We start from the raw sequence: 15,458 nt of genomic DNA, 5'->3' as shown, positions 1-15,458 counted from the left end.
ATGAAGCGTTTGGTGACTGCAGCCTCTGCAGACGGCACCCTGGTTACTGTAACAGGTGGGGACACTGCTGAGAGCTAAGCATGTGTGGCAATCTCTCTCCTCTCAGTTGGTAAGAGGGCATCTACTCCACAGTTACTGTGAGCAGTTTCTGTTTAGAGGAGAAACACCAGCTGCACAGGGGTGTGGGGCTTCATCGCAACCCTACTCCACTGATCTTACAGTAAACAAGGCCAGGGAGGAGACCCAGAGGTCAGAAGCTGAAAGCAGACACCCAGGGCCAGCTCTTCACATATAAGAAGCTTTATTTTCATACTTACTTCTCAAACAAGTGAGGAGAGCACTTAAAGGGCTGGCTTTGTAGCGTAGAGCCACTTGGTACATTTGAAGCTTAGACCTGTGCCTGGCTCCCTGAAGCAAAAGAGAACTGGACTGTAGTCTCTGAGAAACGCTCCACCCCTGCAAGACGAGTCCCAGAGCTCTGCCAAAGGCAGTGAGTGCAGGTTCCCGTTGCACAAGAGGCCAGCCCCTCCGCTGGCCCACGGGCAGAAAGGAGTCCTAGGAGCTCTGTGAAAGCGTCTTCCCTTTGGGGTCTGGGCTTCCTTCCCCAGGACTGGACGATCTCTTCTCTGCCTCACCAAGACTGTCAGCTGTCTTCAGTCTCTCCAGCCAAAAGGAGCCCAAATCGGTTCACAGGCAATGTTTCCAGATAAGGTTAAGTTCTTAAGAAACTTGTCTGCTTTGATGAACAAGCCCTTTTAGTTTTATTTTGAATTCCATGTAGATCACCAGAGCATGTCTACCTGCACTGGCCCCAGGATGGCTGCGGGTGGAGGAGAGGGATGTGCCCTGGTTCTGGTCACTCAGATCCGAGCTGTGCTAGCAAGGTCAACATTATACCCTGTGTGCCTCTGGGTCTTGCCCTAATGGTTGGTGTTCAGAATCAGATCGCACGTCTCGTTAAAACACTTTAATGGCTTCCCAACTGCTCTGCAAACACATATTAAAATGTTTGACAAGGCCCCACGGGTTCTGGCCCAGACACTGAGCCTTTGAGCACATGCTGAAAGGCAGGCCATTTCCTTCACTGATAATCTCAGGGTGGCTAGCATGGCCAGGGCCAGATGGACTCAAGTCACTATCCCCAGATCACAGTCCTTCATTCATCTCTAATAGACTAGAGAGAGAGTGATAAAAGGCAAATGTTTGAATGACAAACCTGAAACTCTGCCAGGAATGTGTCCTCGCTGGTCAAAGAGACCAAGCAAAGACCTGGTGTCAGTCCAGGGGCCACTCAATGGGCTTCCTGTCATGTTGGCCCCTGCAACCCCTGAATAAAGACAGAAAGAGAGCATTGTGGAGCTGTCTTGAAGCAAGAGAGCTGGTGGGTGTCATTTCTCAGGTATAGGAAGACAGCTCTGTTTGAGGGCTATAGCAGCAGTGAAATAGAAAGGTTTATACAGCCTGCATAGTGTCTCCTAATACTGCCTCCCACTCAGGGGATCTGCCAGGCGTCTCCCTCCTCCTCTTCGTATGGAAATGAGCTATGCAGCTCCCAGGACAATCCTCAGAGGCTGAGAGACACCAGTCGCCTGGCTATTCATGTGAACAATGTTCCCTGGGGTTACATGCTGGCAAGGGCCCTGACTTCACTCACCCCAAGCAAACCCTGTGACTCTCCTGACTTGTCCAAACCCCTCTTACAGCTCCAGGACCCCTCACTGGTATCAGCGAATAAGCAATCAGTATCTGTCTCCACCAGCAGACAGGAAGTGCTACAGGTAGGGAGCCACATCTGCTCTTTTGTTGGTTTGGTTTTTCACTGTTGTGTACTTACTTGATGGCCCCGGTCCTGACACAGAGTAGATGCTCAATCAATAAATGTTGAATAAATAAACAAATTCCCATTTTCTGATCCCCTGACTGTCACAGGCTGGCCTCCCGCCTTGAGCTCCTGAAGCTGTTAACTCGGACACACTGTCTTCAGAAGCACCAGTTTCCTCTACAGTTAGTACTTTTCTCTGACTTGGAACAGTGACAGTCGGTGCTGAATGACTCTACTGCCTGGAGCTAAAACCTCCCCAAGGCCACGTCCCTGCTTATGGGACTCCTGGTATCACCCAGGCGAATGGGCTGTCCTACCCTCCCAGCTTCTGTACAGTGACACCTCTTCCTAACATCTTTTCCAATTTGAGCTTCCCTTGGTGCTCATTATAACCCAAACCCAGGAATAAAAAGTTGTAGGGTAGATGAGGATGAGGAGGGAAAGGGGTGAAGGAGGCAAGCACGTAGGGCTCCAAGTGTCACTGCTGGTAGAACACTGGTGATGCTCAAACCCTGTCCCTGTCACCCAACTTCCTCCCCAGAGCCAGCTGCCCTCAGCTAGGAATTAGGTATTTCATGACTGTATTGAGAATACAGCTAGTTTCTGTAAACTGAATTATGTTTTTCCATCACCTTTTATCATCAAACATGAAAATGAATTCTCATATGAAAACCTTTTTTTCCTGAGATATAATCCAACTCACATTAATATACCAAGCTTATATTAATCATACCCCAGGAAAACTAGATATTTCTGATAAAAATTAGTAAAAAGTCACTCCATATATAAGCATTGTACCAAAACTTTAAAGAATTGTTAAATCCTGTCTTGCTTTTAGTAAGCCTCCCTTACCTTGCATGGCCTTACCTTTGTAGCCTAAGGAAAATATTTTCTTTTAAAACCTGATGGTTTTAACTGTCTCTTCCAAAGTCTGTGAATCTGTTCTGGTTGTTTATTACACAGTGCAGATTCAGGGAAATTAAGGACGCCAAGTTTTTTTTATAAAGAAGGTGAGCTTGTCTTGGCCATAAAGATTTTTTTCCATGATTCATGATTTTCCAGGTGTTGACACAGCAGCTGTATTCTGTCTAATTCAACAGAACTCATCAATGGGTGCTTAGAGAAGTCCCTGGGTCCTGCTGGCCACTGGGCCCAGGTAGTCTGTGCTCAGCACAGATCCCAACTTGGGGTGGACACATCAAGCTTCAGCCTCGCTGAGGAGAACATCAGCAGCCAACAGTCACTGTGACTCAATGAGAACTTAAGGATTTAATGACATCATTGTCCTATTATTTATTTTTGTAGAGTTTTGCCAGCTATCTAATAGTGTAACAGGAGATATCCTTTATTTCACTTCATTTATTTATTTGTTTTGCTTATTTATTTTTACAGCCTTTAAGATATCCAGACTCCTCAAGGTTACACCAGATGGCAACCAAGTTGTTTGAGATATGCAGATCCACTTTGGGGACAGAATAGGCCCTGGGAGATCTCCAGGTGGACCTGCTTTCTCTTCCCTGCTTCCTTCAAAACCCCCACTCTCATGACTATGGAAACTCCCAAAGTCCCAGCAGTAGCAATTTTCCCCTTGGCTGCTGGAGTTAAAATTGAGACACCAGTGCCTTCCTATAGGAAAGAGGTGGGTGGTGGATACACAGGTGAGATTCCTGCACCTGAGCTGCATGCAGGAGATTTCTGGCTGGACCGGAAAGGAATTTGTCCACCCCAGCCTAATTTTTACCCATCTGAGACATTTTGTCTCCCCCCACCCTTTTGAATGGTATCTGTCGGGCTGCTTGGGCTGCTCTGCAGTCTAACTTCTGAAGGTCACAGCATAAAAGACTCCATTGGTCAGCAACAATGACTTAAATGCTTTCTCCTCAGCATCATAGTCTCTAGCGAGGGGAGCAGAATATTTCCTCATAGGGGGGAGGAGAGAAGCAGGCAGAGCCCTCACTTCCCAGCTGTGTCTCTTCTAGCTGCTCAGCATCAGGGCTGGACCTGAAATGTGAGCAGAAAACACAGATTTGTTACAGCCCACAGCACCACTCCCTAAACCAATGCCACCAACCTGGCAACAGGCTGCACAGAGATTTGTATTCGCCTGTCACCTTCCTTACAGACCAAACACAGCACAGACCATGACTGTGACAGCTGGAAGGAGAGCATCCCCACCAAGCACACAATACCTGTCATTTCCACCATCCACGAAGGACGGGTAGTCCTGGTCATCCACAAAGGCAGCGTTCTCTGGTGGGTAGATGGAGCAGTACTGTGGAGGGCTTGGTGTGGCAGCCACTGCTGCTCCAGACAGTGTGAGACCACAAGGGTTCCCCATTGGCTGCAGGTAGGTGGTATTTATCCCAGTGGGCTCTTGAGAGCCATAAGGTGGAGGAATATACTGCACCACAGTAGCTCCATGGAAGGTTATGGGTTGGTTGATACCAGTGAAAACAAACGATTGTCCTCCTGCCACCTGCTCCGAGTCCAGGACCCTTTCCTCACTGTCTTTGCACAACTGACAGGAGAGCATTTTGAACTTGCACACGGCAATCAGGATGAATGTCACCCCGACCGACAGCAGGATGGGCCCAAGGAGCTGGGTCCATTCAAAGTGGGAGACCCCTTGGTATTTGATCCAGCCCATGACGGTGAATGTGATCCCCACCAGTCCCAGGAAGATGCCTGAGAAGAGTAAGGTGGCCCCTGCCTTGTCATCATCGGACACCTGGATGTCCGCAGTACTGGGTGTGTAAGGAGTGACCGAAAAGACGTTAAGAGGGAAGTCCTCCAAGCGGTTGCTGCCCTGCTCCATCGTTCTCAAGCGATCGCCCGCTTCTTGGAAGGGAAAGGGGTTGTGAGAGCTCCTAAGAGCAGAGCAAAGGAATCACAGGTTCAGATTAGTTATGGAAGAACTTTGGGCTTCTGTGGTTAACAGAGTAGAACAGGCAGAGGCCTGAACTTTGTTTAGAAGAATAAAGGTCTGAGAAATGAGGCTTGAGGCTTTCTCATGTATTGTCAACTGTTTTGCAGTTCAATGACAAGCTCTCTCATTCACATTTTCATTCACTCATTCAAAAAGTGTCTAGTGAGCTGCCTTATGTGCTAGGAGGTGCTTTTCTGAACACGTAAGGCACTGTTCCAAGGCCATGTTAGCATCCTACCAAAACCAGGAGCGTAGAAATGGCAGAGCAACCTCCAGGGCCTCTGGCCATGGAGGGGCCTTTGATGTATTGACCACATGCTCAGACTACCTAACCCAATTTTCCTGCCGGGACAGCTCATTAGAAATGGACAGACACCCCTTTCTTGACTGTGTATTCCTTCTCACTTCTCATGTGCCTTTCCTTTCAGCATTTGGGGAATAATTCCAGCTGTGGGAGAGGAAGGACACCACAGGAGACCTTCCCATGTACCCCATCACTGGCGGAGGTTGAGTGAGCATCAGGGATGTCCTGGTGTCTCAGGGGAAATGCACTCCAGACCCTCCTTCTGAGGTGGCAGCATCATCCCCGGTCTCCAAGGTGAAGTAAACAGCTGCATTTTCATGCCTGCTGTGTTTCGCAACCAAACCCAAGCTGATGTAGAGAAGAAAGCTCCAACTTCAATGACGTTATCTGTCATTCGTAACTGCAGAGCTTCTTCAAAGCAACCCCACAAATTTCTTCCTCCACAAAATAGTAACTGTAGCCTTCTTTTTTTCCTAGATAGATCTTGTGCAAACAGATGGCTGTCTTCAGTGGTTAAATATTGTATCAGATCCCTTTCACAGCATTGAGCAGAAGGAAAAGAGTTGGCCTCTTGCCCTAAGTCAGGACTTCCCAAACTTCTCAGATGATAAAAAATCATCCAGGCCATTTTTTTAAAAGGCAAAATCTGAGCTCAAAGCTCAGAACAGAACCAAAATTTCCAAGGGAGAATAAGTGCACCAGGTGGCGCTTGTCATCAGGAATCTTAGGAAACCCTACTCCCAAGTTAATTCCAAGTGCTCCTGGGAGACTGGGGGACTCTCCCCCACCCAAATGCCTCTCCCTACTCCAGGACAAAACCTATAATCTCCAACTTCACTGCCAAGCAGATGGAAAAGCAAGCAGATGACCCCTCAGGCTATCTTCCTGATGTGTCCTTGAGCAGCAAGGATGGAGTGTGTTGCAATCGGCATAATCTGCCCCATTTTATTCTATTGCTCAAGCAAGTCACTAAGGCAACAGAGATACAAAAGGAAGGGAATTAGATTCCTCCTCTCTATGAGAAGAATGTCAAGGTCACTGTGAAGAAGAGCATGTGCGATAAGAGATATGATTGCTGCTCTCTGGAAAATATAATCTTCCACAGAGGAATACTGACCTTTCACTGTTAAGTCTGAGATACTGAGCTACTGCTTTACTTTTTGTCCATGTGGACATCCAAGGGTGTCCCAAGATTTTAGTTCAACCACGTCATATTCTTATTCACCCGTGGTTGGTTAGTAACCTCATTCTTATTTACTGGCAAGTTCTTAATGAGACCCACGTGGGCAACACTCTGTCACAGTCATCAGTCATGTCAAGTTCTGAAGTTTCCTGAGTTTCTTATATACTTTCACTGTTTTTCAGACTTACACATCAAACCTGTTTTTAACCACCAATCCACATTCCTAGTTAAAAATTGTAATTTTGAAACAACTACAGTTCAAAGAGACGAATGAAAAGTGACACTAAAACCACACAAAAAAAGTTTTCAGAGCTTATCAGAGAACTCTTGTGGGAAATGAAACTAGCATGGTCGGATATTAAAACATTTGATAGAATACATCATGGTGGGAAGTAAATCACTTTGTGGAAGTCGTGTGTGTGTGTGTGTGTGTGTGTGTGTGTGTGTGTGTGTGTGTGTGGTGTGATCAAATGCCTTTTTCTAAAAGTTTGGTAAAGTGACAAATTCCTCTTCCAAAAATCTAGCTGCTCAGCCCATGATCCTGCCGTATAATGTTTTCACAGCAGCGTGGGCCATATTCGCTTTGATTTGACCACAGATGAAATACCACCAGTTCTCTAGTCGCAAAAAAGTACCAAATATTTCAACCACTCAAAGCACATAAAAAGCAAAATAAAATAAAGCCATGAGCTTGAACAACATGGAAAAACAACGATCTGCTAGTTATGCTTTCAAATATGTGTCTCAAAACTTCAAGATTTCCAAAACTCGAAATGAATTTCTTCCCAAACATTTGGGTAGAATGACACTGTTTGGCTTCTCCAACCCCAGCACACTGAGGGAGGGGGAGGTGCAGTAGAGGGTTGGGGGAGTAGAAAGAAGCAGTAGGAAGGTGGCAGGATGCTCTGCTCTGCATAGTAGGACCCTGTCACTGGCCACCATCATCCTGCAATCATGAGAAAATCAACAAAATCAGAAAAGGCCTGGAGGGCATTATTGGGTTCTCAAGGAAACTGGTCCGTGGGCTCAACTCTGCATCCAGTAGCTATGAGAGGAAAGTGGGATCAAAAAGCACCGTCCCTGACCCTGCTCGGAAATCCAGGCGCTAGACTGGCCCTGGTGTCCCACACAAGGCAGGTACTTCGTCCATGACATGGCTGGTCATTAGGGCTAGAGCTGCGATAGCAGGCAGCTATCATGGAGAGGGGTGGCTACGGTCCGAAAGCCATGCTCTGACCAGCTCTGTGCCTTCAGAGGGCCAAGGTTGCAGACTTGCCGGGAACATGAGCAAGGCCACATGTGCTACTTGACTGCACCCCCATAGGGCTTGTGGTGAGAGGATCAATACATAGTTAAGGGCCCTGAACAGGCCAGATGTGTAACCTCAACCCTGAAAGATGAACCTATGCTTTAATGAATGGTGGGCATCTATAAATTAGTTGGAGGGGGGTGTTTGGGGGAAATCTCAGTAGGGATTATCCACTGCTAACCTGTTTCATTTACTTGAATTGTGTCTGACTATGGTGGCGGATAGTTATATTCACCTTTTACAATAAAAAGGCATGGTGGCTGAACCATAACTGTACAATCATAACTATACCACGGTCATGTCGAAAACCAAAACTGTCCCTATACATCTTACTTTGTTTCAAGAATAACGAGCATACTGGAGGGGCGTGGCGATCATTGCTGTATGGATTCTGCGCATTTATCCCAGCCTCTTGCTTGAGCTTCCCAATATCCAGGTGAGAGACGGAGCCTCAGTTCTATAGATGATTAATCTCAGAAACAGGAAATTATGTTTTCTGACTGAGTAGCCGTGCTGGGGGACAATCTGTTTTCCTAAACTGTTTTTAAACTGCTCTTCCATGAAGGACACACACTCGCTGACAAGTGCTCTCTGTCTGTGGTCTGGAGCCAGGCTGCGTCTGCCGAGGGTCGCTGGAGCAGGTGGTTCTCCAGGTGTTCTCTCGGACAACCTTTAGTTTTTTTTGTTTTCCAGCTAAAGTGAATGTTACCTTGACGGAGTTGGAATTTAGGTCACAGCCACTGACATTTTCAGCAAACAACAAGGTGAGCCTCCCAGGGGCCGAGCTTGTGGTCTGAGGATCTTCTGGATGGGGTGGGGCGGGGAGGTTGAAGGGGGGCAGTCTGCATTGGGCAGTAGTTCCCTTCCGAACTCAGGAATTTATGTACTTGTGTATTCGATTTCTACTGTGGCATAACCACAAACAGAGGTTTACAATGGCCCTCATTTAATAGCTCATAGTTAGTTCTGTAGGTCAGGAGTCAGTCTTACCCAGAGGCTCTAGGGGAGAGTTTGTCCCCAGGCTCATTCAGGTTGCTGGCATATTCAGCCCTGTGCAGATGCAGGACTAAGGGCCTGTTTCCTTGCCAGAGGTTACTTCTGCTTCTAGCATCGCCTACTTTTCTCTTGCAGCCCTCTCTACCTTCAAAACGGCTACAGCACTTCGAGTCATCCTCAGTCTTCAGATCTCCTTGACTTCCATTCTATCTTCTTCCTTATTCTTCTGCTGTGACAACCATAGAAAGTGCTCTGCTTTTAAGGACCCATGTGATGAAATTGTACCCACCTGGATAATCCCTTTTTAAGGTCAACTGTGCCATATAACATAAGACAATCACAGGAATGATATGCTTTTCACATTCACAGGTTCTGGGAGAATAAGGGATATGGAATCTTTTTTGGAGGAGCGCATTTTTAGCATTCTGCCCACCACATTCTGTTCTGTTGCTGAGAGCCAAAGAGAGTTATTTAAGAACAAGTGACTCAGATAAGAATGACCCTTCTGGGGATGTGTTTGTCTAGGCTTCATGGACCCTGCTAGAACAGCTTAAGTAACAGCACTGCAATGGGTCCTACAGGCCTTCACATGTCCAATTTACTCTACTGCAGTGGTTCTCACAGTGAGGTCCCAGGACCGTCAGCATCCCCTGGACCTGGTCAGAGCTGCAAATTTGGAGCTCCACCCCAGACCTACTGAATTAGATGCTCTGTGTTTTAACCAGGTGATTCTAATGCTTGCTCAACCAAGAACTGTTTCTGTAAGGCAAGTCCCCAGTTTTCTTTTTTTGCAGAAATGGAAAGTGGGGAAGGAGTTAAAGAGGTCATCTCCAGGGTGACTTCCACTCCCAACCATCTATGATTCTGTGAATATTATAAAAATGATTACCCTGTATAAACCAAAGGTTACATGTATGCACCATTGTGTGTGTGAATGTGTGAGTGTGTGTGTGTGTGTGTGTGTGTGTGTGTGTGTGTGTGTGAGTGTGTGAGTGAGTTTACGCACATGCAGTGGTTGACAGCTCAGGCTTTGGAATCTTTCCTGCCATCAAATCCTGGCTCTATCAATTACTAGCTGTGAAGCTGGGTTGCTGCTTTGACTCTGAGCCTCAGTGTCCTCATTTATAAAAAGAATAGTACCGACTTCATAAGAGTATGAAGATCAAGTGAGATGGTACAGAGAGAGCACATACCATAGTAAGCTCAATGAGGACTGGCTACATTATTTTATGGCTGTTTCTTTAAGCTTTCTCCTTGGCTACTTGAGGAGGGTCCCTGGTAGAGCTGGAGCACCTGGGCCCTTGTCAGGATGCCCTGAAGCCATTGCATGGGTACTGAGGATCATGGCTACTAGGCATGATGGCCCAGGTGACCCTTCTCTGATGCTTAGGGTTGGCTTAAGTCCTTTCACTGCAAAGGAAGGTGTTTAGGTAAAGTGTGTAACTGCATTTATCTCCTCCTCTGAGAAACTAGAAAAATGCATGATGGAAACCACATGTTTTAATGCAGAATCAGCCGAGATGTGGAGAAAGGGCTACGAACAGTAGGCTTTTGCTCTGTGTGTGTGTGTGTGTGTGTGTGTGTGTGTTTATATGCTTATTTATTTTATTTTTCGTATTTTGTTGTCATTTTTGTTTGTTTTGCATCTTCAAAGGAGCAGAAATAGTTAAGGCCTGGAATAGAGTCAAGAGGTACCGTTTCTATAAAGATCAGGTGAGAAAGTGTGTCCCTTGGGGGAACCTAAAGCTCCCACCCCTCCACTCCCGCCCACGGTAACTTCACGGGCTGCACCAACCTGTTATAGGCGCGGGGGTCCTTACCCCTCTCAAAATAGAAACCAAGAGAGTGGGCAAATCACCTTTGCAGAGGGAAAGGTTTATCAAAGTGAACGCTTGATGCACCAAGGGAGCAACTCCAGAGGAGCATGGATGTGGCTCCCCAAGGTTTACAGGTACAGTGACTTTATGGGCTCTTGGGGTTAGGAGCTACCCCTCCCTCTTTCTTTTTTCCCTCCCCAAAGTATGTTGAGGTGGGTCCTTCCCTGCGCCTGTGCAGTGTACCTACACGCTACTTCCTGCATTGCATGTGTCATTAGCATCTTAAATCTCCTCCTAGGAGAGTGTATTTTATTACGATCATGAGGAAAAGTTAACTATAGGACAGCTCTTTTAACTAATGTTCATGCTTGACTTTAGAAACTTTCCCTGGGCCCACTTCCCTCTCCTGTGATTATGGTTCTATCTGCTCATTGTTGCTTATTGGCGGGGGATATGGCTCAAGGCTGTTCTCTGCAGCTGCAGGTTCCTGCTATGGGACTACACTACGTGGTCACCAGCTATAAACCTTTCAGGATCTTGCCCGAGCTTGCTGAGAGGTCTGAATGGAGAGTAAGACCTCGTTGCGCATGAAACACGGGAGAGAAGAGAGGCCCGTCAGCAGGGCCTGTTTCTTCCAAGGGGCGCTACGCTGTTCTCAACCTTCTTGGTAGTTCTTGGTGGCGCTGATGTGGGAGGGAAGGCAGAGGCCACCCAGTGTGAATCGCTGCTGTCTGAAATGGAATCCATTCTCCCAGGCGGAGGCAGGCAGTAACATGAGGGGCCAATCCCCACAGCTGCTCCCCACCCGCAGCCGGTTCCCAGACACCACATGGCTCCGTTAGCCTCAATGCCACCAGGAGAGCGGCTCAGCCTGAGAGACAGTGCTCTGCTAATAACCATTAATAACCACAGGAACTCTCTGGGCGGGATGCCGGCTGGGTCCTCTTCCGCCTGGGGAAGAAGAGTTACAGCTTGCAGATTTACGCACTATTTGAGGCCCATCTCTGGCGGAGGTCTTAGGCGTGTGCCATACTTTTCCGTACCTGATGAAAGAAGAGCCAGAGCCAGGGAACCCTTCCGCCCACCTCCTCCAGAAAAATGTCCGCCAGCTTCCTGCAGGAGGTGAGCTCCTCCAGTGAGAGCTCATAGGACTGCAGATCTGGGAGGTTTGGGGAAGGCTTCATGGTTCAGAGAGTCAGAGGCCCAAAGATGCATTCATAACTGCTCTTGCCATCCAACACTTCATTTATTCCCCATAAATGTGCTCTACATAGTAATCCATTTTGTCTGCTTCATGCAGAACAAAGTTATATAATTTGGGGGTGGGGGGGTGATTAAAGATACTTTCTTTTCCCCTCTGCCACTCTAGAAATTCCACCAATAATTTGATTCCAGGTAGCTAGAACTGTGGCTAACAGAGCATTGTGCAATATTAAACAATGTTCATAATATATCACCATGGAAGGAGCCTTAGAGACCAACACCTAGCACCATGGAGATGGTTTTCAAATGGTGCTTAGTAAAAGCAGGAAGTGAGGAGGGAAGGGCAGGAGGGTAAGAAGGGGAGCTGAAGGGAGGGGAGGGGAGAAACCTGCTCTAACAATGATAATAGCAGGCCTTGTCTTGAGGAATATGAGAAATTCTACCTTCTGGAATGAAATTCTAAAACAAAAGGAAAGAAAGGAAACAAGCATTCATCTAATTCTTTCATTTTACAGGCGGAGAAACTGAGACTCTGAAAGATGAATTCTTTGGCTCTGGGGTTTTATTGCCTCTCGGTGGCAGAAACCAGGTATTTTGACTCCTACTTCACTGCTCTTTCTACTATTGGGTTGTCAGAAACGTCATGATGCATTTTTGCAACGAAAAACATAAAAAAAATACGTCATGACTTTTCCGACAACCCAATACATCAACCTGTTGCACATCAGTATTTACAATAGCTGATTCCTTCCCTTCTAATGAGAAATTCATCTAGGTATAGTTTTAACTAGAGAGGTTGATCATTGATGGCACAGTTCATACCCCTTCCTCCGAGAAGCTACCCCACGCTGCTGAAAGATAGTGGTCCTGCTGGATACCAGGTGACCCAGCCTTCCTCCTCCCGAGGTGGGCATCTGATACAAGAGTAGCCCTTCAATAGCTAGGGGACAGAGGGGCAACCATCCTGGTTTGCCTGGGACTGAGGGGGTTTCCAGGAAGCAGGACTTTCAGTGCTAACACTGGAAAACTACTGAGGCAACTAGGACATGTTGGTCACTCAGTCAGGAAAGGACTTATGACCTGTGTGGCCAGCTTGAAAACCATAGTATGGGAAATCATATTCTCTGTTAGACACTGTGAGACTAAAAGGTTGAGGCCATTGGCTGAACTAGACACGCCACGATATAGAAAGAGGGCAAGGAGAGTTGAGGAGCTGTCGTATTAGTCACATGTAAACAAAACTTAAGAGCAGACACTATGAGCAAGTGGAGGACGCTGATTATATTTTAGGAAAACTGACTTCCAGTAGCTTCTTCCTTGAAAACCACCGTGGCCAATTGCAGATCCTTGTGGAGACTCTTTCCAGATGCTTCCGTTTGCTGTTGCTGCTGCTTCTGCTTTCATTGCCAAGGAGAGGCCTACAGCAGAAGACTCATCTTTTCTGCACTAAAGCTAGTTCTCTCCAGACCAATGCTGCTTATCTTTCAAATTAAAAAAAAACTAAACTGCTGTTGAATAATATTATATGTCAACTATAATTTTATATATATATATATATATATATATATATATATATATATATAGTCACAGGATGTGGAGTACAGTGTGGGGAGTGGAGTGAATGGAATTGTAATAGATAAGTATGATATCGGGGGTGGGGGGCAGTGGATTGGGTGAGGGGGGTTGTCACTTTATGAGGGGTGAAAAGCATAACTAGTGCATTGTTTTGCACATCTGAAACTAATAATAAAAAATAAGTAAATAAATAAAAAAGAAATAAGCAACATCTGGAACACCTACAAATTTCAAGTTGTAACATCCAAGAATAATTCTTACTGACTCCCTCCTCACATCTCCTGGAGCTCTTGATGCTCTTAATCAGCCAAAGCTGATGTGGCAGATTGAACTTCCCAAAGATGGCTGTGACAACATTTCTCTTCTTACATTGTTGCTTTGACACTGCTCTCATTAAGAGGTGGGGTCTACATCCTCTACCTTTGAACTGGTGGGCTTCTGCAACTATCTCATAGAGTATGGTGGGAGCAACACTGAGTGACCTCTGAGGCTAAGTCATCAAACACAGCTTGCATTGTTCACTGGAGCACTCACTCTGGAAGACTTTAGTCACCATGTGAGCTGTCTGACTGCCTGCAGCAGCCATGGTGTGAGGAACTCCAAGCAGCTCCGCATGGAGATGTCCGAAGACTACATGAAGTAAAAGATGCCTGGCAAGCCTTCGATGCTTCAGCCCTCCTCTTTTCCAACTCCAGCCATCATACGATTACAACTGCTTGAGAGACCTTGAGCTAGAAATGACCAGCTAAGCCCTCCCTTGATTCCTAAACCACAGATCCATAGTTTATAGGAGATAATAAAATGATCGTTGTTGCTTTAAGCCACTAAGTTTGGGGGTGAATTTTATACATCAGTAGATACCAGGAGCAGCTGGCCTTGAAGAAGTGATTAAAAACCTGTGGCCTGATCTCTCTTCAGAATCACAGCTGCTGTAGCAGGACCAAAAGGACCTAGCTAAGTGCAGTAGGCAGCCCCACACCAAGCTAGGAACTGACTCCACATTTACATGAAAGACAGAGCAGAGTGGCCGGTATCTTAAAAACGATTATTTGTTTCACCAAATGATTTATAAAAATATTCTTTTATATATGCAAGTATTTCAAATAAGTTAAAGAAAATTATTTTTATTTACGAGAGTTGATCTCAACTCAACTTTTCAGGAAAACGCATGGCCCACCACCAGCAATTAAAAGCAGCTGTTTTCTCTGTCTTCTAGGCATCAGAACCCCAGGCATCCAGCCCTGATGCCAGCAGACACAAGAAGAGCATACAGACAATAGACCAAACACAAGACTGTACAAATGGGCAAAGGAACAGAGCCTTAAAGGAACAGAAGGTAGAAAAAGGTACATGAGGGGCCGGCCGAGTGGCTCAGTTGGTTAAGAGTTAGCTTAAAAGTGAGAGCTCTTAGCAACAGGATCGCCGGTTCAATTCCCACATGGGCCAGTGATGCTGTGCCCAAGCTGAGCTGCCGCTAGCTGTCAACAGGTGGCAGGATGGCTCAGCTGGTGAGAGCACGTGCTCCTAACAACAAGATTGCCTGTTCGATGGTGGGCTATGCCCGCCTGCAACTAAGACTGAATTCAGCACCTTGAGCTGAGCTGCCACCTGGATGGCCCAGTGGATAGAGTGTGCGCTCTTAAGAACAAGGCTGCTGGTTTGACTCCCACATGGGATGGTGGCTATGCTCACCCGCAACTAAGATTGTAACACAGCACCTTGAACTACAGCCATGAGCTGCAGACAGGCAGCCAGATGGCGATTGGCACCCTCCACAACTAAGATTGAAGAACAACAACTTGGCTGGTCCCCCTCCCCAATTCCCCAACACTGTTTCCCTCCCCCAATTCCCCAATTCCCCAATTAAAAAAAAAAAAGAAGGTAGAGTGGGGCTATTAGGGCTGCACATTTTCCTTTATTGAGGGAATTTTCGAGTGTCAGCTGGGCACATAATTGCCTGGGTAAAGAACACATTTCATCCCAATCTCCTTTCCACATAGGTGTAGCCATGTGATTAGTTTCTGGCTAGTGGGAGGTGAGTGTAATGATATATGCCACTTCTGGATCATGCCCTAAAAAGACAGTTGCACAACAGTGTGAATATACTTAATGTCACTGAACTGTACACTTAAAAATGGTCAAAATGGGGCCGGCCGAGTGGCACGATGGTTAAGAACTGGCTTGGGATGCCAGAGGGCCGCGGTTTGGATCCCACATATGAGGGCCAGTGACGCTGCCCTCCACAGCTAAGATGCTGAACAACAGCTCAACCTGGAGCTGGGCTGCCATGAGTCGCCGGCGACGGCGTAGGCTGCAGCCCCTG

The 15,458-nt window shown here is 46.7% G+C and overlaps 1 protein-coding gene and 1 long non-coding RNA gene across 6 annotated transcripts; one reads left to right on the top strand and one right to left on the bottom strand.

Moving 5' to 3' along the window:
- Positions 1–345: 345 nt before the first annotated feature.
- TMEM174 (transmembrane protein 174) lies at positions 346–4,718 on the bottom strand. The gene is made up of 2 exons (XM_019665056.1): positions 4,012–4,718; positions 346–3,823 (listed from the first exon to the last, which is right to left on the bottom strand). The coding sequence occupies exons 1-2, from the start codon at positions 4,635–4,637 to the stop codon at positions 3,718–3,720; spliced, it is 732 nt and encodes a 243-aa protein (XP_019520601.1). The 5' UTR covers positions 4,638–4,718; the 3' UTR covers positions 346–3,717.
- Positions 4,719–8,104: 3,386 nt separating this feature from the next.
- On the top strand, positions 8,105–14,562 carry LOC109394702 (uncharacterized). 5 transcript variants are annotated; one of them, XR_002126495.1, is made up of 7 exons: positions 8,105–8,308; positions 9,153–9,265; positions 10,195–10,253; positions 10,407–10,491; positions 11,270–11,479; positions 12,076–12,149; positions 14,352–14,562. It is a non-coding gene; the product is annotated as an uncharacterized LOC109394702 (long non-coding RNA). The 5 variants fall into 5 exon arrangements; XR_002126496.1 differs by having other exon boundaries at positions 10,375–10,491; XR_002126494.1 differs by having other exon boundaries at positions 10,345–10,491.
- Positions 14,563–15,458: the final 896 nt, after the last annotated feature.

The sequence above is a fragment of the Hipposideros armiger genome, unplaced genomic scaffold (genome assembly GCF_001890085.2).
Source record: "Hipposideros armiger isolate ML-2016 unplaced genomic scaffold, ASM189008v1 scaffold_432, whole genome shotgun sequence".
In the NCBI taxonomy this organism is placed as follows: Eukaryota; Metazoa; Chordata; class Mammalia; order Chiroptera; family Hipposideridae; genus Hipposideros; species Hipposideros armiger.
The sequence above is the reverse complement of the archived record's forward strand: the minus strand, read 5'-3'. Positions and strand labels throughout refer to the sequence as shown.